This window comes from Marmota flaviventris, chromosome 2 (genome assembly GCF_047511675.1).
Source record: "Marmota flaviventris isolate mMarFla1 chromosome 2, mMarFla1.hap1, whole genome shotgun sequence".
Classification (NCBI taxonomy): Eukaryota; Metazoa; Chordata; class Mammalia; order Rodentia; family Sciuridae; genus Marmota; species Marmota flaviventris.
Window position 1 is genome coordinate 172,792,922 of NC_092499.1, and position 20,691 is coordinate 172,813,612.

At 39.5% G+C, this 20,691-nt stretch overlaps 2 protein-coding genes and 2 non-coding genes across 5 annotated transcripts; all 4 read left to right on the top strand.

Moving 5' to 3' along the window:
* The first annotated feature begins 3,308 nt into the window (after positions 1-3,308).
* On the top strand, positions 3,309-3,380 carry Trnaa-agc (transfer RNA alanine (anticodon AGC)). Its single transcript has one exon. It is a non-coding gene; the product is annotated as a tRNA-Ala (tRNA).
* Positions 3,381-3,999: 619 nt separating this feature from the next.
* Positions 4,000-9,201, top strand: Pcna (proliferating cell nuclear antigen). Its single transcript, XM_027921898.3, has 6 exons — positions 4,000-4,411; positions 5,512-5,609; positions 5,767-5,834; positions 6,691-6,885; positions 8,585-8,708; positions 8,796-9,201. Exons 1-6 carry the CDS (start codon positions 4,191-4,193, stop codon positions 8,873-8,875), a joined length of 786 nt encoding a protein of 261 aa, XP_027777699.1. The 5' UTR covers positions 4,000-4,190; the 3' UTR covers positions 8,876-9,201.
* Positions 9,202-10,101: 900 nt separating this feature from the next.
* On the top strand, positions 10,102-20,459 carry Tmem230 (transmembrane protein 230). 2 transcript variants are annotated; one of them, XM_027920368.3, is made up of 4 exons: positions 10,102-10,224; positions 12,629-12,749; positions 13,973-14,095; positions 15,521-20,459. In XM_027920368.3, exons 2-4 carry the CDS (start codon positions 12,651-12,653, stop codon positions 15,659-15,661), a joined length of 363 nt encoding a protein of 120 aa, XP_027776169.1. In that variant the 5' UTR covers positions 10,102-10,224; positions 12,629-12,650; the 3' UTR covers positions 15,662-20,459. The 2 variants fall into 2 exon arrangements, with proteins under 2 accessions (XP_027776169.1, XP_071464873.1); XM_071608772.1 differs by lacking the exon at positions 10,102-10,224 and adding an exon at positions 13,110-13,188 and having other exon boundaries at positions 12,682-12,749.
* On the top strand, positions 14,193-14,302 carry LOC114081341 (small nucleolar RNA U6-53/MBII-28). Its single transcript, XR_003580784.1, has one exon. It is a non-coding gene; the product is annotated as a small nucleolar RNA U6-53/MBII-28 (small nucleolar RNA).
* Positions 20,460-20,691: the final 232 nt, after the last annotated feature.

The following is a 20,691-nucleotide window of genomic DNA, read 5'->3' on the forward strand; positions in this document are numbered from 1 at the left end:
AATATTCAGACTGATTGTGATATGGCATTAAACCAAAATATTGTGTAAATCCGGAACACTAAAACAGAATAGCAAAAGAATATAAATTCATTATGAGTGAAACAAATGTTTCTCCCTAGAAGAATGAACGTATTCCAAAGAAGCTACTATTTGTTTTTGGTAGGAGGAATGTGTTTAATATTATTTTTAATAACTGTGGCTATTCATCTTTCTTTTAAAATTGTTCTTTTTAGATAGTAGAGTGTATTTTGACATATTCTATATACATCTAATATAACTTGTTCTAACTAGGATCCCTTTCTTGGGGTTGTACATGACATGCAGTTACACTGGTCATATATTCATATATGAACATAGGAAAGTTATGTCTGATTCATTCCTGTCTTTTCTATTCCCATCCCCCCCTTAACTTCATTCCCCTTTGTCTAATCCAATGAACTTCTGTTCTTCCCTCCCCATCCCCCTTATTGTGTGTTAGCATCCACATATCAGAACATTCAGCCTTTGGTGTTTTGGGACTGGCTTATTTCACTTAGCTTGATAGTCTCCAGTTCCATTCACTTGCAGGCAAAGGCCATAATTTCATTCTTCTTTATGGCTGAGTAATATTCCATTGTGTATAAATACCACATTTTCTTTAACCATTCATCTGTTTAAGGCACCTAGGTTGGAGGAATTGCTATTTTAAGGGACCCAAAAAAGGAAAATTCCCACAAATAGATGAAACTGTTTTATGATGTTATTGTGAAGGGGTTGATTTTGATGCTAAGGATTAAACCCAGGGCCTTGCCCATGCTATTCTATCACAAAGAATAATTGATCACACATAAAGCAAGAAAATGCCAGCATCAAAACTTACAAATGAGTGGCAGGGTCTTGGAAGCAATTCAAGAGACAAAAGAGTAGCACTTTTCAGAAATGCTACATCATCAACACCCTTGACAACAGAGAGCACGATAGTATATAGAAAAACAACAGGGCTGGAGTTGTGGCTCAAGTGGTAGAGTGCTTCCCTAGCGTGGGTGAGGCACTGGGTTCGATCCTCAGCACCACATAAAAAATAAAATAAAGACATTGTATCCACCTAAAAAACTAAAAACTAAATATTTAAAAAAGAAAAACAATACTATAAGCAACTGGGTAGGAAGTTCTGAATGTAAATAAATAGTATGAATGCCTTAACCTATTTATGATGTTAGAGATCAATCCCAGACCCTCACACATGCTAGGCAAGCATTCTATCATTGAGCACACCCTTTGCCCTCATGTATCTTTTAAATGTATGTACAACAGTGCTATAAGACAATAATGTTTTTTAAAGTATAAACATTCTTTTAATAATTATAAAATATAAATTTTAAATGATAAAGCACTAGATCATAGTTTGGTGGTGTTTTATATCTTGTGCTACATAAAATAATGGTACATCTAATAAAATTCAGTGAATAGATATATGTGATATAAATAGATACATGTCAGAGGGACAGAATAGAGTAGGGATGCAATATGTACATATATATATATATATATATATATATATATATATATATATAATATGTATACATACTACATATATTACATATATATGAATGAAAGATGCCCAACTTTGGTTGGGGGGGGCATCACTCAGTGGTTAGACTACTCATCTAGCATTAGCAAGGCCCTGGGTTCAATCCCTAGCAACACAGAAAAAAAAAATAAAAACAAGATCACTAATACTTAAAAGTTAGGAAGATAAGGGGAAATGGGCATGCCCCATACACACAGTATTGACTGGACTATAAATTAAAATCTTTTTTTGCCCTCAATATTGGGAATTGAGTCTGGTACCTTGTGCATAGTATACAAGTGCCCCAGCACTAACTACATCCTAAGCCCTACAATACAATCTTTTTTGAGGGGGTGGGGTGTACTGAGGATTGAACTCAGAGGCACTCAACCACTGAACCAAATCCCCAGCCCTATTTTGTATTTTATTTAGAGACAGGATCTCACTGAGTTGCTTAGTGCCTCCCTTTTGCTGAGGCTGGCTTTGAACTCGCAATTCTCCTATCTCAGTCTCCCAAGCTGCTGCACCAGGCTCCTATAATGATCTTTTAAAGGTCAGTTTAGTGACCCATCAGTTTAGCTGGGTGTGGTAATGCACACCTGACTAGAAGTCTAGCTACTCAGGAGACTGAGGCAGGTGGATAGCAAATTGGAGGCCAGATTGGGCAATTTAGCAAAACCCTGACTCAAAATAAAATTTTAAAAAGGTCTTGCCTATATATGGAATCCAATGAAACACAGACTTTTCAGATCAGATTTGGTTACTTTGAGTATTTGAAAGTGCTGTCTTCATATTTTATTTCATAAAGTTCTTTTATTTTTTCTTTTCCTTTTTCTTTATTTGTTTTTATTTTTTATTTTTATTTATTTATTTTTTTTGAATTCAGGAGTGCTTGCTTCACTACCGAGCCATATACTCAGCCCTTTTTATGTTTTGTTTTGAGACAGGATCTTGCTAAGTTGCCTCCCTAAATTGCTGAGGCTGACTTTGAACTTGTGATCCTCCTGCCTCAGCCTCCCTACTCACTGGGATTATAGGCATAAACCATGGTGCGCAGCTATTGTTATAACAATTTCTGATAATATTTTTTGGGGGGAGGCAGTTCAGATGATACAACCAGGGCCTTGGACACTCTGGGCAAATGCTCTACCACTGATCTACATCTATGTCCCAAATCAATTCCTTTTAGAGCTGAATAATATTCTATTATCTAGGTGTACCACGGTTATATATTTGCCTATCAGTGGGCATCCAGTTTGCCTTCAAGTTTTGGAAGTTTTAAAAACAGTTGTTATAAAAATAAATAAATAAAGGGCTGGGAATATAGCTCAGTGGTAGCGTGCTTGCCTAGCATGCAGACCCTAGGTTCCATCTCCAATATTGTCCCCCCCCCCAAAAAAAATTATGTTCTTCCATTCAGCAATACTACTTCAAGGTGTTAATCTCATTAAAGGTATTTACATGCTCAAGGTGTTTGTTTGGGATGAGTCTGGTACCTTGTGCGTATTATACCAGTGCTCCAGCACTAACTACATCCTAAGCCCTACAATGCAATCTTTTTTGGGGGGTGGTGTGTACCGAGGATTGAACTCAGAGACACTCTACCACTGAACCAAATCCCCAGCCCTATTTTGTATTTTATTTAGAGACAGGATCTTTAAATAAATAGGTTACATATATGGAATATTATGTATCTTTTATGTATGGAATGTATTATGAATGGAATACATAATACTAATATAGATACTAATATAGGGGCTGTGGTGTGGTTCAGTGGCAGAGCGCTCGCCTAGCACGTGCGAAGTCCTGAGTTCGATCCTCAGCACCACATAGAAATAAATAAAGATGTTGTGTCCAATGACAACTAAAAAATAAATATTAAAAAAAGAGATACTAATATAGATCATATGTACATGACATGAATTAAGTACTTTGCAGAAGTGTTTACGGTATAAACGTATTTTTAAAAAAAAATTATAGAAAAAAAAAAGACTGTGTAAACAACTGATTGACTATATGAGGTTGGTAGTGAGAAGTGGTAGATATGAAGCCTAGGAACTCTGGATAATGAAGATAACTGAGCATCTGTTTATTGCTTGACATTTTGAGAATAGCATCACCACTGTAGTAGCAAAATTAAAGTGCACTCTTTGGGGGTTGGGGGACTTAGGTTGATCCGGACCCAGACCTGGCCCTCGGGACGCAAGGACTAGTCTCGTGCCCAAGTTTAGCAACCAGGCAAAACGCACAGAGAAAGGCTAGACTGCTCAGCCAACCTCCAAAAGGACGCTCGAAAGGGGAGCAGCATTCCTGCCCCGCTCCTGCGCATATGTTGTCCAACAGAGGTTAGGGAGGGTGGGGTTTGAGCGTATCCGAGATACAATTGGTCCTAGGGTCTCCCCGCCCAGAAGTTGGGCGGGGCAGCGTGGTGACGTCGCAACGCGGGGCGCAGGAGCATAGAGCGCGCGCTTGCGGACGCGGCGGCATTAAACGGTTGCAGGCGCGGCGCACTGGTCGTCGTCTTCTCTAGTCTCCGACGCCGCCGTGTTTGCCCGCTCTCTCTGGGCCTCGGGAAGCCTAAACTCCGACTAGACCTTACTGATTTTCACTCAGCTGTAGCTGCGTCGTAGACTTCGCCACCATGTTCGAGGCGCGTCTGGTCCAGGGGTCCATCTTGAAGAAGGTGCTCGAAGCGCTCAAGGACCTCATCAACGAGGCCTGCTGGGACATCAGCTCTGGTGGTGTAAACCTTCAGAGTATGGACTCGTCCCATGTCTCCTTGGTGCAGCTCACCCTGCGCTCCGAGGGCTTCGACACCTACCGCTGTGACCGCAACCTGGCCATGGGTGTGAACCTCACCAGGTGAGTTTCAGGGCCGCGGGGAATCGGGCCCTGGCTCTCCTGCAGCCCCTGCTCTTGGCGGGAGCGCCTCCAAATCGGGCCTTCATTGGATGGCGTTGGCCATCTGCGACTTCTCATTGGCCTGTGATGCCGGAGGCGGGACCCACTGGAGCGCGCGGTTCAGAAAAGCCCGCGCTGGCAGCCGAGCGAGCCGGCTTTTTTCCGCGCCAAAGTCACAAAGCCATGGTGGTGGCGGGAAAATGACAATCTTTGCCCCATTGCCTGAAAAAAAGACTGTTTCAAGTTCTCTGCTCACTAAATTCCCGCAACCTTGAATGGGACATTTAAGGTCCTGATTGACTTTAAACGCCTATAACGTGCCCTACTGAAAATGTGTCACTCTGTATAGGGGCAATAGGTTGTTTCTACTCTTTATTTATTATTAAAGTCGCAGTGACTATTTTCAGCTCCAGAACTTGTGGGAAAATTTATCCAGATTAGTGCCTATCTAGTGCACATGTATGTTTTCATTTAGAGAAGATTTATGAGAAATATTGACTTATAATACAAGCAGTATTTTAATAGGTCTATTAGATTTTTCCCCCCTTGCTGTGTTGAGGATCAAACACAGGGCTTTGCCGTGTGCTAGGCAAGCATTCTTACCACTGAGTTACACCCCCAACGCTAATCCCCACTCCTCCTTTCTGGGGATTGAACTCCGGTGCACTGCCATTGAGCTACATCTCGAGCCCTATTATATTTTTGACACAGGATCTCATTAAGTTGCCGAGGATGGCCTAGAATTTGTGATCCTCCTGTTTTGGCCTCCTAAGTTGCTGGAATTGCAGGCATGTACCACCACACCTGGCCCTAGATCATTTTTAATGATCATTGTGGTCTGACAATTTACCCGCTGAAAGGATTTATAATTCAGAAAATGCTCTGATTTATACTCGGATGAAATTGCTGGTGTTAGTATGTTTAAGGCACTGGGGTCAAACTCAGCACCTAATGCATGTTAGACAAGTCTCCACTACAAAGCAGTATATCTAGACAAGAAATCTGATTCTTGAGCAGGTGTTATTGATTTTAAATCCTGTGTCTTTTGTCTTGTATTGTAGCATGTCCAAAATACTAAAATGTGCTGGCAATGAAGACATTATTACATTAAGGGCTGAAGATAATGCGGATACATTGGCGCTAGTATTTGAAGCACCGAGTAAGTTGTACCTTTTTACTGAATTATACAAAATTACTGTCAGTTATGTCAGTAATTCTCAAAGCTGTGAATATTTTGAGAATGTCTATAGTGGTTATAAAGTATAACATCCTAGTTATGAACACTTTTTTCAGTAACATTTGCTTTCTTTTGTTAGATCAAGAGAAAGTTTCAGATTATGAAATGAAGTTAATGGACTTAGATGTTGAACAACTTGGAATTCCAGTGAGTATCAGTTTCTGATTATGGAGTACCATATAGTCGTGATAATTAATGTAAAATATGAATATAATAATTTAAAGCCTACTTCCTAACAGAACTTTTTATAGAAGCATATCAGCTGGTTCATGGTCCAAACCAGATTTTAGTATTAACCTTATTAATATCAAAGGAGAGAAGAGATGTTGGGATATTTAAAATGTCTAATATACTATTTTCTCCTTTCTTTTAGAATGCAACTAAATTCTGTGTCATAAAATAGTGTCTTTTTTTTTTTTTTTTTTTACTTGCATACCTCCTGCCTCAACCTAGCTGGGATTACAGGCATGTGCCACTGCATCCTGATTTGTAATGTTCTCTTGATTTAGGCCTGGAAGATGATCATGAGGGGGTTCTTGTTCATTGGATAGTGGAATATATTAGGAAATTACAATGAGCTGGGCACAGCAGCCTCCTATAATCCCAGCTATTCAGGAAGCTGAGGCAAGAGGATTACAAATTTTAGGCCAGCCTGAGCAACTTAGTGAGATTGTCTCAAAAATTTTTGAGCATTAATAAAAAGGCTAGGGATATGACCCATTGGCAGAACACACCTGAGTTCAGTTCCTAGCACTGGGGGCAGGGATGGGAATTATACAGTGAGTAATATTTCAAAGTAATCAGAAAGTCTTTAGCTTTTCTTAAAATATCACATCTTAAAGTGAGGATGCCAGGTCTTTACATTTACAGCATTAATGTTATCTTTTTTTTTGGCAGTGCCTGGGGATCAAACCCAGAACCTCAAATGTGCTAGGCAAGTAGTGCTCTACCATTGAGCCAGGTCTCAGCCCTAACTTTTGAGATTTTTTTGTTTTGCTCATAGGAACAAGAGTACAGTTGTGTAGTAAAGATGCCTTCTGGTGAATTTGCACGTATATGCCGAGACCTCAGTCATATTGGAGATGCTGTTGTCATATCCTGTGCAAAAGATGGAGTGAAATTTTCTGCAAGTGGAGAACTTGGAAATGGAAACATTAAGTTGTCTCAAACAAGTAATGTTGATAAAGAAGAGGAAGCTGTAAGTAATAAAATTAAATTTCTATTTAAATAAATAGAAATTTTTGAAGAAAGTTTTACTGTTTACCACTAGTTTATTTGCCAAAATTAAAGAAAAAAAACTGTAAATAGTTCGTGAAAACTGAAAGATACTGTTGAAATTGGCAAGTGCCATTTAATTTAAAATTACATCTGTGAAAAGGGAGTGCAAATTCAGCACTTTTACAAACCACAAAATAACAGGGTGTGGATAAAAACCATACATTCTCTAAAGTTAGGATTGATACAACCTTTAGCTTTCTGGAGATGTTTACTCTGCATTTCTCAAATTAGGCTGGGATAGCAACTCAACAGAAGGATGGATTGGGATGAAAGTCCAGCTGTTACTAGCTCCCCAGTAGTACTATTAGTTGTACGTATTGTAGGTTCAGTTGTTAGCTCATTTTGAAGGTAGAAAAGCAAAAAGCGCAAGATTAAGAGACAATTTAGACTAAGTGACCTGGTGTCAGAATCAAACTTAAATGAGAGTATTTTTCTCATTAAGGCCAGAACATACACTTCATAAAACTTGGAAAGAACTGCGTTAAATGCTGAATATTGATTAGCGTTGAATACTTAAGCTTTTTTTTTTTTTTTCCCCCCAGTTTGAGAGAGTGCCTAGAGAAGCCTCATTTAACCAAAATATAAAGAACTCTAGGTCTGAGGGCTTAGTCCAGTGGTACAGCAATTTCCTGATATGCACCAAGTTCTGGGATCAATTCCTAGCACCACAAAAAGGAAAAAAATAATGTGTGTTTACACACACACACACACACACACACACACACCAACATTTTTAAAAGCCTTATATATCATATCCAAGAAAATAATTATAAGGAATTTTTAAGCATTCACCTTCCCCTGGTTATTTCAGAACAGTTTGTTTAAATTGGAATTTTAAGTATTTTTTTAGTTGTAGATGGACACACTATATTTCTTTATTTTTATGTGATGCTGAGGATCAAACCCAGGGCCTCACACATGCAAGGCAGGTGCTCTACCACTGAGCCCCAGGCCCAAATCAGGATTTTAATAAGGTTCATACATTGAAATTTGTTGACATTGCCCTTAACTTTCATTTTACCTGTTGGTTAACTCTTGAGCTTTTTTTCCCTCTCCATTTACAATATTTTAGTTAAAACTAGATTATTTGTTTTAGAGTTTTCTTAAGTGTGAATTTTGCCAGTTGTATCCCTGTGTGTCAGTTAATATGTGTGTCCACCCTGTATTTTCTGTAAATCAGTAGCTACAGGTCTCAAGCTTGATGACATTCAAAGTGTTCTCTTGTTTGTTTTGAGGTTGGGAGAGCCAGAATACTTTAGATGGTGGTATGTATCTTCAGTAGGAGACACAAGGCGAATGGATGTCTTTTTTGGAATGTTAGCTATCATCTAGAGTTGTTGTCATTAGGGTTTGCAAAGCTGAAATATAATAGTTTATTTCATTCCTCCTATTTCTTTATTAGCTGATTTGTTTATTAGGATTATTTTCATTAAGAGAAGTTTTCCCATTATTACATTTTAGTTGATGGTTTATATAGGAAAGATAAGCCAAATACTTTTTTGGGGGGAGTCCTTAAATTCACTTCAGAGTACTCTTCAAAGTTACCAATAGAGGTGTTTATTATGGCCTACAACTTTCTTGGTGTTTTTCAGCATGACAAATCTTGTTTTCTCCTGTAGGTTACCATAGAGATGAATGAGCCAGTTCAGCTAACTTTTGCACTGAGGTACCTGAACTTCTTTACGAAAGCCACTCCACTCTCTCCTACAGTAACACTCAGTATGTCTGCAGATGTACCCCTTGGTAAGATGATAATAAATTTGAACTTTGTTTTGTAGGTAGTATATTTGATACTGCCCTTCAGTAATTCACTATTTTCTTGTCTTTCAGTTGTAGAGTATAAAATTGCTGACATGGGACATTTAAAGTATTATTTGGCTCCCAAGATCGAGGATGAAGAAGGATCTTAGGCATTCTTAAAATCTGAGGAAATAAAACTAAGCTCTTTGAGAACTGCTTCTAAAATGCCATCATGTACTGAAAGTCTTTTCTGTCACCAAATTTGTAACTGAGTACATATGTAGATAATGTTTTCTGTAAATAACCTATTTTTCCCCTTCCATCCTCTACAGCTTAAGAATAAAATCCAAAGTCAAATCTGGTTTTGTTAACCTAGAAATACTTCTTTCTGCCTTACGTAGAAATACTTCTGGTGATTTTTATAACAAAAAGGTCTTGACTTTAAATGCAGTTTTAAGAATTGTTTTTCGATTTAAATAAAGTTATCTGAATTTCAGATGTCACAGGAAAGTGTCTTCATTTGAACCATGATGGGCTGCAAATGTCTTACCATTTTATGTAAATGTGGCTTTTTTTTTTTTTTTGGAGTCTACAGCATCCTGGTATAATTACATTAAGAAGAAGATGGCAATAAATATTTCTTTTATGTTTAGTAGATTCAATGACTAGTTTCTATCGTACTTGCACTGAGTTCATTTTCTGGATGTTAATAACTCATCATATTTAGTTGGTATTCACTACCTACTCTGCCAGTACATGGGGAAGGAAATAGGCTGCAAAGGTGTCTGGAACTTTGGGGGGGGTGGGGGGGGTGGAAATATTTAACTAGACTGGTCACAGTTCCAGGACTGTAAAATTTGTCTGAATTCATCTAATTGTACTTCACCATGTGTAAGTTGTACGTTAGGAGGCCTTATTTCAAAAAGCTTCACATGGTGCAAAAGTCCCTTGTGGGCCGGCCATTTACCAGGGCGAAGCGCTACTGGCCTGGGGAGGGAAAGGGCACAAGAATAGATCTGCTTAGAGTGCAGTGGTAGTCTGCGTCCCTTGAGCACTGAATTGAGATCTGGGTACACTGAGGTCCTGGGCTTACCCCTCCTGGGGGACTCCACTGGCTCCGGGGGTCAAGAAAGGAATCACTGCAGCCTTATCCGGGCCCCTACTATGACCCAGGTGGGCGGGGCCCTATGTACTCTGGCCTGCCACTCTGACGGTGGCCGCGGGCTGACCAGGTCGCAGCAGCTTCCTACACCACCACGATACGCCCCGACAAGCCCCAGCGCTTGCTGCAAGATGAGTTCTCCCGCCAAGGGCTATCCTGGGCGCGCCCAGGAAGCGGGTGAGAAGTCGCTCTTGGTGACGCAACTTCCGGCGCGCCTTCATCCGCACGCCACTTCCGGCGGCGAGCTGGTATTTGCTAGGTCGGCGGTTAGGTTGGCTGTGCCATGAGGCCTGGGACGCCTCGGCTGGTAACCGTGGGCGAGTTCCTCTCTAGCTCCAGTCTTAGCGCGGTGCTCCGGTAAGACATGCGTGGGTTGGGGCGGGGCGGGGCGGGAGCTTCGCACCCCCTCGCTACAAGCCAATGTTCCCGCCTGAAGCAAACTGGAGTTCTCTGCCGGAGTCCTAGATGTGAAGCGTTCGCTTGCTTCGCACGGTTGGCCTCTTTCCAGAAACTAGTTTTGTTTGCTTTTGGTCTAAATGTGCGTCGGCTTTTCCTTGCGTGGCGACGTCCGGAGACGGGCAGCAAAATAAGGATATAAAGGAGCGTAATGTCAGGCACTGGGCTTTACTGATGCTCTTATTAACACTTCAGGGGCTGAGGGAATTTGGAGGTTGCGGTGGAGATGGTTAAAAGCCTGTTAGAAACTTTGAGACTTTGAAAATATTCTGTCAACTTTTTTCTTTTTATCTTTACCATGAATAAGTGAATGAAAATAAGCTAGAATAGATAGTAAAATGACCAAGATGGGCCCCATTCAACCACACCTGGAGACTAACTGGTACACCTATTAATGAGCAGCACCTTCAAAGCCTGTTTCAAATGTAAAAGACCTTGAGGGTCATCTGTGGGAACACCTCCAGCTAATTCCTTTGTCCCAGAGGTGGAGAATGGAAGATGAGGGTGAGCACAGATGAAGTTAGTAGGAAGAAGGATGGCTCATGGGAAGGACAATGGAAGTGAACTGGATGGTCTATTTTACATAGATTTTGTTCCACGCTCTGCTCAAAACAATATATAAACTCCTAAGCTGGCACACCAAAATGTTTTTCTGTTATCAGTACCCCTCCGGCTTGGCGGGAGTTCTATCTCTTGTTGCTTAAATAGATCCTACTCTGTTTACCCTAACCTTCCGTGATTGTGGATTTTAGTCTTCAAAATTTGGGAAACAAGAACCCAGAAGAAATTGGTGAAGTGGGCAATTGAGTCTCATCTCAAAACTCTGGTTTCATAAGCATTTGTCTCTCCTCTCCTTCTCACACCTTGTGTGTTTTTGTTATATGCAAGTGTGTGAATAATTAATGGAGGATAATTTTTTTTTTAAAGAAAGGATTATACAAATCGGGTATAGTCAAATGCCCTCAAAACTAACACACATTGGTAGTTTGAACTTTAAGTTTTATAGAATTAACTTTAATTAATCGCTACACTAATAACCTAATATTTAATGCACCTTGTTCTAACTCCCCTGATTACTCCAACCCCCCTTACTTGGGATTGAATTCAGGGCCTAGTATGTGATAGGTGGGCATGCTAACACTGAGGTACATCCCCATCCCTCTGACCCTTTTAGAAAAGCATATGGGTTAGCATTACTTTTATTTTTTTCAATACTTGATTATTGGACTAGTGTTAATAAAAATGACAGGATAGCACCAGTTCTTTCATAATGCTGTTACTTTAAGTCGACTGTAATAATTAGTCAAGTTTTGGTCAAATATGTATACAGCATTTAGAGATGAGCCTGACACCTAACCAAGGCTAAGTAAATGGTAACTGCCACATGATAAATTATAATCATGATTTACTAAATGTCACATGGAGAAAGGCCAGTCTGTTCTGTTGCCCTTGTTGAAGTACGTAAGTTTCTCAGATGCTTTTGAATTTAAATTTACTTGTTCACATACCTTGGTGACTTTATGGAGGAAAAGTGTACAGATTTCAGATTTTTAAAATTTAAATGTCATTGCTTTTAAGTCTTATCCACTTTCAAACAGACAATATAGGAATGATTTCATTACTGCCGTCTTCAAATATTTTGGACAATAAGCCAGACTTTTAATTCAGGTTTGTTTGTTTAATTCAGTATTTTTAGGTAGCCACACAGCCCAGAAAATGGAATCACAACTTATCAGTGTTTGGAATGGAACAGAGAGGGGTATATTAAAGGCACTGGTGTAATACTAATAGCCAAGAGGTTATCTAAATTTATAAGAATGCCTTAAAAGGGTGATATCATCCAACAAGGGGAAATAAGCAAAATGCTGATGTGAGTGTATTCCATTTCCCACCCTCTTTTCCTTCCTTGGTAAGTAAGAAAATCACTTGAGTGTATGTTTCTAAGCTGGGGTAGGGGGCAAGAAGTACTTCTTTAGCATCAAGTGCACCTGAATTTAAGTCCCTCTTCCAGCTACTCTCTGGTGACTTTGGAAGAATTAGGGAACACTGGTGGTAAGGTAAACTGGAATTTGGTTCTTGGTGAATGTCCTGGTTCTCATTCTATGAGGACAAACCAAATTAAATACGTACTGAGGTTTTTTTGTACTCTGTCAAAGGAATATCAGGTTTTAAGAGCAATGAAGCCTAAATCATCAGTTGCAATATGATATGGCAGCCCTGAATTCCAGTAGATAGAATCTGAAGTTGGCTGTAATGTATTATCATCACCTACAGACAGTAACACTTTTTTTCATTGTTGTTTTAGACTGTAGCTGTGTCCGTGTGTTATGATGCCGTCTCGTACTAATCTGGCTACTGGAATCCCCAGTAGTAAAGTAAAATACTCAAGGCTCTCCAGCACAGATGATGGCTACATTGACCTTCAGGTAAATGCAGAAGGGAAGTGACAAGATTGGTGACTATTCTGATGAGTTAGCAGGAAGACCTTCATGGTGGAAGTTTTGCTAATTATCCCTGAAGATTGGAATGAACAGTGAGAAGTAAACTCATTTCTGCGACTCTTAGCCCTAGCTTGCTGAAGCAAACCTTGGCAGGGCAGTTTCAAACCAATTCCAACATTATCTATTTCTTTAAAAAAAAAAAAAATGTAATTGTAATGCCAGAGTCCTATAGTTGCCTATAGTTGTACACTTTATTTAGTTTGTCCAAAAATAATCAGATTTTAAGTGGATTTGTGTTAAGGATTGTTTATTTACTCTTTAGTCAAAGTCAGTTCATCTTTTAAGGGAGAAACTAACTGCTGAAGCCAGCAGATTGTGGGAATCTTCATTCTTTCCTGATGTCATGAGATCCAATTTATTAAAGGTATTCTTTGATAAACAGTAAGTAAAACAGAATATTGATAAGTTTATATTCTACCTTGACCATTATCTACAAAATAGTAGCATATCATCTCTTTTTGCCCACTTCCACTTAAAGTAGAATATTCTAGATAAAACTAGAAATAACAGGAACCCATCCTTTTAAATATAAATAAATCAATTATTGTTTGTACTCTCTGGACCCATACTTAAAGGACAGATAAAAATAGATCTGGGAAGCTTCCAGCCAGTTAGCTCAGATTCAACTGTGAGCCAAACATTAGAAAGTTTGTGTGTGAATCTTAAGCTTGAATTGAACTGTTTGAGTGGTAATGCCTTACCAAAAAAAAAACTGGAATTTTCTGTTTCTAAAAACCTTCCAGGGTGTACAGACTTAACTTTGGATGCCAAAAATCTCTTAACTTCTTTACTTTTCCTTAGCATGTTATAAGTTAGTACCTGTGCAAGGCATTTAATAAATGTATGTCTAATGAACAAATAACCATAAAGTAGTTCCTGTTTTTATTTCTTGAAAAAAAAAATTAAGGTACAGTGAATGGTGTGTGGAATTAGTTAAAACTAGAAAATATGACATTTCATTGGAATTCCTTTGAGTAACCTGTCCTTTCCCTTTCTCTCCCAGAGTTGCACTGGATGGTAGGACATATTTCAACACACTTGAAGTATCCACTTTGGTTGTTAATTATCCTCCCTGCTTTAAAGTGTTTTTGCCCTGGTATTTTCATAATGATGTTCTTTGTCTTTTTTGTTTTTGTTTTCTCTTCCAGTTTAAGAAAAGCCCTCCTAAGATCCCTTATAAGGCCATTGCACTTGCCACTGTGCTGTTTTTGATTGGCGCCTTTCTCATTATCATAGGCTCCCTCCTGCTGTCAGGCTACATTAGCAAAGGGGTAAGCTGATGGGCATGTGGGAATGTGCCATGAGATCTTTAAGACAAGAGCCACAGCTGTAGTTTCCAGCAGAAAGAAGAAAAAGATTTTCTTTTAGTCCCAATGATGAGTTGCCATGCTAATACTGAGCCACCAGGTAGGGCAGTATTGCCCTGATTTGGGTGCCAGTGAGTTTAACAAAACTTCTCAAATGGAAACCTGAGGGACATGTTAAAAAAAAATTAAAAAATACATATGGGTGTGTGTGGTGTGTGTGGGGTGTGTGTGTGTGTGTGTATGTATATAACATATGTATATAAAATAATAAAACATGTTTACCTCTGAGCAACAAAGTTTTCCTATATTTCCTGTGAGGTGGGTAGGCAAACTTGGTCACTGAAATATTGAACAATTTGCCCATTGTATGACAAATTATGCATAGCTGAACCTAGCTTCCAAGATTCATTTTTGATAAGGGGCTCTAGCTAGAGCAGCATTCTGTCATTGTAGCTTTGCAGCAGTACAGACTTACTGGTGAGTGGGGAGAAGCAGTTAATGTATAGGTCTGGTACCACTGAACCATACATCAGTTTAGTTCCTTTTTATGTTGGGTTTGGTTGAAGTTCCTATTAAGTTTCAGTATACCTTAGAAACCTAAAGTGATATTTAGTAGCTCTTTCTCTTAGGCTGTCCTCAATACATAGTTGTCCTGAACTGATTCTATTATTCACATCCATTCTGTTAACACACACAGAGAAAAGCAGGGGTTTATTGTGGTATTCTGTACAATTATAAAAAGTAAGGCACAGCATGTCCAATAGCTATACAAAGAACAGCAGAGTAAAAGTATGATATGTCCATTTTGGTGGAGTGTTAACATTTTAAATATATGAAGAGTTATAATAATAACAAATACTTATTATAAAGAGACAATAGGACAGAGAATATGATGTGTCCACAATTAAGAACTTTTAAAAAGGAGAAGGAGGGGCTGGGGCTCAGTGGTAGCACACTTGCCTGGCATGTGTGAAGCACTGGGTTCAATTCTCAGCACTGCATATGAATAAATAAAATAAAGGTCTATCAACAACTACAAAAATATTTTTAAAAAGAAGAAAGAAATGAGCCATATATCTGGAATAGAATGGATAGTTTTTCTTTTATAATTTTTGGTACTTTGCAGTTTTCCTTCAGTTGATTGAATGACTGAGAAGGGGTCTTGATGTAGCCTAGGTTGGCCTTGAGTTACCTCAGCCTTCTGAGCAGCTAGGATTACAAGTATGCCCTGCCTTTCCTTCACTTTATAAACAGGAAGAAAGTAAATGTAAATCTTTTCCCTTGTCTACTATTCAAAGAAAATGTTCAGGAAAGTATACAATGCCTGTGTCTTTCACTTAAAATTTATTAACTTGTATAATTCTGATGTTTTCCTTCTTCTGCCACCAGGGGGCAGACCGGGCCGTTCCTGTCCTGATTATTGGCATCCTGGTGTTCCTGCCAGGATTTTACCATCTGCGCATCGCCTACTATGCGTCTAAAGGCTACCGGGGTTACTCCTATGATGACATTCCAGACTTTGATGACTAACACTCACTTCAGCCCTGAGACAAATCACAGTGGAACTAAACTCAGCTTTAAGATATTGAACAGAAACTATGGCTAAGGGCTGAGGAATTATGCAGTTTGCAGATGTTTGACAAAACAATGGCCAGAGTTTATGGTTCCATCCCAGAAATGTTCATTGAGCTTAATTAGCTAATTAGGAAACGCTGTTTTTCATCTGGCCGTGGCAAAACTCAACAAGTTTTTCCACATGTATCATGGAAGAATAGCAATGCTAATTGGGAAAACAGGAGATTATCCTGTAGTGGAAAGTGTTACCATTCCCACCCTCTTTATATTGAGCATTTCTTTTAAATAGTCTTCTTTGTCAATTTGTTATTGTAGCAAATGGAAGAGTGTGGTATGTCTAATTTCTTAGTTACTAAGTAATTTATTTTTAAAATATCAAAAGATCTTATCCCCTACACTTAACTCTACTTTCACATTCTGGTGGAAGACCTCCCTAAAACCACATGTTGGTGTGGCTCCATCTGTAATATTTTTTACTTTGTTTCTTAGTGACAGGAACCAGGAATTTTTTGAGCCACAGAGTAAGTTTTCAAAGTATAAGCACTGTCTCTGATAACCAATCCTTGACCAGCTCTGATCTTGTTTCCCAATAGGATGGCCTGCATATAATTTGGGTCATTCTATCCTTTGTAGATCAAGATGTTCTATATATCATGCCTTTAAAGACTGAACTTTTGGCTGTTCCCTAATGGAAAAAAATGAAGATAAGTGGTTGCTATTTAGAGTGTATAACTCTATTGGTAGCACCTGGTACTATAGTGTCATTCTGCTGAAGATCTCAAGACTTGGCTTGGATCCCTAGAGGACCACATCCTTAGGTTGATTCTACTTCTTTGCTTGAAAAAGTGACTTATATTCAAAAGAAATTAAAATGTCAGAATCCAAATCCTGGACTAAACATGAGTTAACTTTAGACATAATTCAGAAAACATTTCAATGATTTTATAAAGTACCCAGGAATAACTGTTTTGGGGTAACTGGCATCATGAGTTAGACTACTTTCTAGTCATTCATTTACTCTGAGGTTAATAGATTTGAACAACTATAAGCTTGGATGTACCATCAGCTGAAATTTTGAAGGCTGTGATAGGGCAATTTTGGGGGGAAAGATGAGTTTGGTTTTGGATATGTAAATGTAGATGTCTCCTTGACATCCAGGTGGTGCTGTGGAGACATTAGTTGCAGTACAGTGTGGAGTTCACAAGAGAGCATTTAAGCTAGAGATAGAAATGTAGGATTCAGTGTTTAGACATTATCTTCAGAACCTGGGGTTGGATGAGATCACAGGTGGAGTGAGTGTACAGAGAGAAGATGACTCGGGAATGAGGGCAGCCTCCAAGTTTGGGTGCATTTAGAAATGGGAAAGGAGCCTAGGGAATCTGGTATTCTAAAGTTGTTGGGCCTTGTCAGTGAAAATGTGAGATAATATTTATAAAACTTTATGTTGGGCAGTGCTTGCAAAGCTCACACATAGTAGTTTCAGCCAAATTAAATTATTTGGTCTTTTTTTTCTTGTAAGGGGGAAATCAAGATGGAACAGAAAGGTATAAAGTCAAGAGTAAACATTTGTTCTCCAAACTCGCCTCCAAAGGTTGTCCAATTAAGTTCCTTATATAGTTTACAGAAATGTTCTAAGCATATAAACATGGATACCTTTTTATTTTTTTAATTTGAGCTTCAATTGTATGGCCCTATTTTTTTTTTTTTTTTCTATTCTGTTTTGTATAGGTTTCCATGATTTTTTTTGGAAAGATCAGTTTCCCCCAACCCAAGTATTGGGGACCAAATCCAGGGCCTCACATGTGCTAGGCAGGCACACTATCACTGAGCCACATACCCACCCCTGGCCACATTATTGTAATTTTCCATTATATGCATGTAGTCTTGGGCCCCCCTGAAGGAATAACCTTTGCTGCTCTATTTGAGCATTCCTGTTACCTGAGTATCTTATCACACATGTAACTTCTTTGCATTGACAGTAACTATACTGGTGCTTAATAGAGGAGGTCTAAGCCTCCGTAATAATGGTGAATATTTCTTGAACCCTTTTCTAAGGGTTCTTCATTATCATTTTAATCCTTGAGAAAATCCTGAATTAGGTATGATTCTTACTTAGGCCAAACCTGAATGAATGACTTTTGGGACTGGGCAAATAAAATCAAAGTAGAGGGATAGATTTTAAGAGTAATGGGGACCAAGGTCAAATGTCAAATGGATATCATATAAAAGCAGCTCCTCCCATTTTAAGTCTGGTTAAACCAGGTGTTCTAAATTTGTGACAACTATTACACTTCTTATTAGGCATGTCCAGGACTACTTTTTAAACCTTCATTCTGGCTGGTGTGGCACCTGTAATTCCAGTGACTGAACCTGATCTTGAACTTGATCTTCCTCTTTCAAGCACCAACCCACTGGCCCTGTTGCTGGGATTACAGGTGTGGCCCACTGTGCAGGCTGTACTTTGTTCCATTGTGTAAGCAGGTGGACTGACTCTACTCAATTCAGACTTTACTAAATGGCCCTCTGCCAACTGTTCTGCAGGCCAGCTCCAGCTGCTCTGCAAATGGTGCTCCCAGGTGAGTGAAAGCCTCTTGGCTTTCTGCTCAAGCCAGCAGACCCAGTTCATAGACTACACACACTAGCTGGCATAGGAAGTGTCTCATTAGTGTTACCAGGGAGCCTGATATTGGGAGAATTAACAGTGCTGACTTACTTGCACCGTCCTGGGGATTGAACCTAGGACTTGCACATATTGGGCAAGTGCTCCACCACAGAGCTATATCCCCAGCCCTTATGTTGGGTTTCTACTAAGGGTTATACAAAGTCAGTGTCCATTGGTTGGCTTGGCCTGTCGTCTAAATTCTTATCCTGATACTTTTTTCCTAGATTCAGTCCCAAAGGTATGTAGTTAAATCAGTTTAGTGCATGGGTTATTGGACTAATTCTTTGGAGCACAGTTTTTATATAAAGTGGAGGTGGGGGTGAAATGAAGCAGTTTGTACAGAGAATTTACACATAGTAAGCACCGGGTACATGGAGATGGAGGTCACTCCCTTGGTGTGGGATAAAGGATGTCGGCCCATCTGCTGTTCCTTGGGCCATCCTGAGGAACCTGCCATTCTGTTGGCAGAACTACCCCAGAACCAGGGACAGGAGCTAACCCAGCTCCCTTCACTGACAGAACTGCCTACTGGAGGTTGTGAAGATACCTCAGCCCCTGGCCTTTTGACAGCATTTTCCTGGGCCTGGGTCCCTCTGTGCATCAAGGCAGAGAAGGCCCTGTGGAGAAGAACTTGAAAATGAGGTGGTTCAGAGGAGCTTTCGACTTGTTCTCCTGGAGCTTATTATTCCCTGTTTTCACCATTCCTCCCTCAGTACTCCCACACTTGTCCCTTGCTGCTCAGGGGCTGGTCTCTGGATCAATGGCATAGATATCACTTGGGGACTTATTAGAAATGCAGTATCTTGGGCCTGCTGACTAAATCGGACCCCATGTTGTGATGATGCCCTAAGATATTCACTGCCAGTATCAGAAGTGCTGGCCAGAGTACCCTGTGCCACCTACACCATTTTCTTTCTTTGAGACTGGACCTCCTCCAACAGTGCCAGTGGTTGTAGAACACTCAGAAGGTATAGTCCTTCTAGATCCATCATTATTCTCTAGCTAGACAATAACACCCAGGGGCCTAAGGAAGCTTTGTAGAAAGGGCACGGAAACAATGCAGGAATATTTCGTAAACAAACTTTTGTGAGCACTGAGAAACCAAACAAGGCCTAAAGAGGCAGTAGGTCCATGGCAGGAGTGGAGCTTTGGTACCCCAAAGACCTACCGAAAAGAACAATGTGCAATATATGACCCAATCAGAGGCAGAACAGGTTTTTTCCTCTGGTTTCTGTGGAAGGCAGCCTGTTAGCTCTAGAGTTAACCCTAATCCTTGGTGTTCCTTTCTGTCTCCATTCTTTCATTATCAGTATCTTGAGAATAGCCAGCTAGCTAGAAAATGCTTCAATATGAAGGATGAAGTTTTTTGGCCAAGACTTTAATCCCTTGAGAGGGTTTTCTCTGGGATTAATAGTATCTTCAGAGTTTGCCCTGAGGCCCTGGGGTTGAAATCTCCCTATAGCTAAAACAATGGCAGCAGCCTTATTATGAACAGGCTGGGAGAGTTTGTGGCCTAGTGGACCATAGTGAGCATAGGAGCACCAGGCGTGGTAGTGCATTCCTGTGCTAATTTCAAAACCAAACGCAGCAACTTAGTGAGGCACTTATGACTCAGTGAGATCCTGTCTAAATAAAAGAGGAAAAAAAGAGATAAGAGCAACCGGAAGGAACCTGGAGCAAGTCAGGCCATGTGTTTTCATATTTGAGATATTGATTTATTTATTTAATGGTGCTGGGAATCAAACCCAGGGCTTTATGCATGCTAAGCAAGTGCTCTACCATTGAGCCACACTCCCAGCCCTGTGATCTATGATTTTAAGACTAGCACAAAGGAGCATGTTGAGAGCCAAGGTTTCCCATTCTTGGGGTTGTCAGATTTATTCCTGAGTTTTGTTTTTTTTTTTAAGAAATTGGATTGTTTTCTTGGTTTATATTATTATTATTATTTACCTACAGCTTTTCTGAATTTGTTCTTTTCCATATTTTACATTATAATTTGTATTATGAGTATGCATAATCATAATACTGGGATTTGTTGTTACATATGTGTACTTGTACATGATATAACAATATAATTTGATTAGTATCATTCTCAAGTATTTCCTTTTCCACTCCCCTTCTCCCTTTTTTCTCCTGATCTCCCTTTGATTTTCATGAGATCCACCCTACCTCTTTTTCCTTTTTCTGCTCTAGCTTCCAGATATGACAGAGAACATACAACCCTTGATTTTCTGAGTTTGGCTTATTTTGCTTAAGGTAATGCTCTGTTGCATCCATTTTCCTACAAATTACATAATTTCATATTTCTTTATTGCTGAATAAA

Excerpts from the sequence above, each read along its gene's own strand:
- Pcna (XM_027921898.3), top strand. The coding sequence starts at position 4,191 with ATGTTCGAGGCGCGTCTGGTCCAGGGGTCCATCTTGAAGAAGGTGCTC. Across the intron at positions 6,886-8,584 it reads TTGATAAAGAAGAGGAAGCT|GTTACCATAGAGATGAATGA; the intron begins GTAAGTAATAAA and ends TTTCTCCTGTAG. Across the intron at positions 8,709-8,795 it reads GTCTGCAGATGTACCCCTTG|TTGTAGAGTATAAAATTGCT; the intron begins GTAAGATGATAA and ends CTTGTCTTTCAG.
- Tmem230 (XM_071608772.1), top strand. The coding sequence starts at position 12,727 with ATGATGGCTACATTGACCTTCAG. Across the intron at positions 12,750-13,109 it reads ATGGCTACATTGACCTTCAG|GGAGAAACTAACTGCTGAAG; the intron begins GTAAATGCAGAA and ends TCATCTTTTAAG. Across the intron at positions 14,096-15,520 it reads CAGGCTACATTAGCAAAGGG|GGGGCAGACCGGGCCGTTCC; the intron begins GTAAGCTGATGG and ends TTCTGCCACCAG.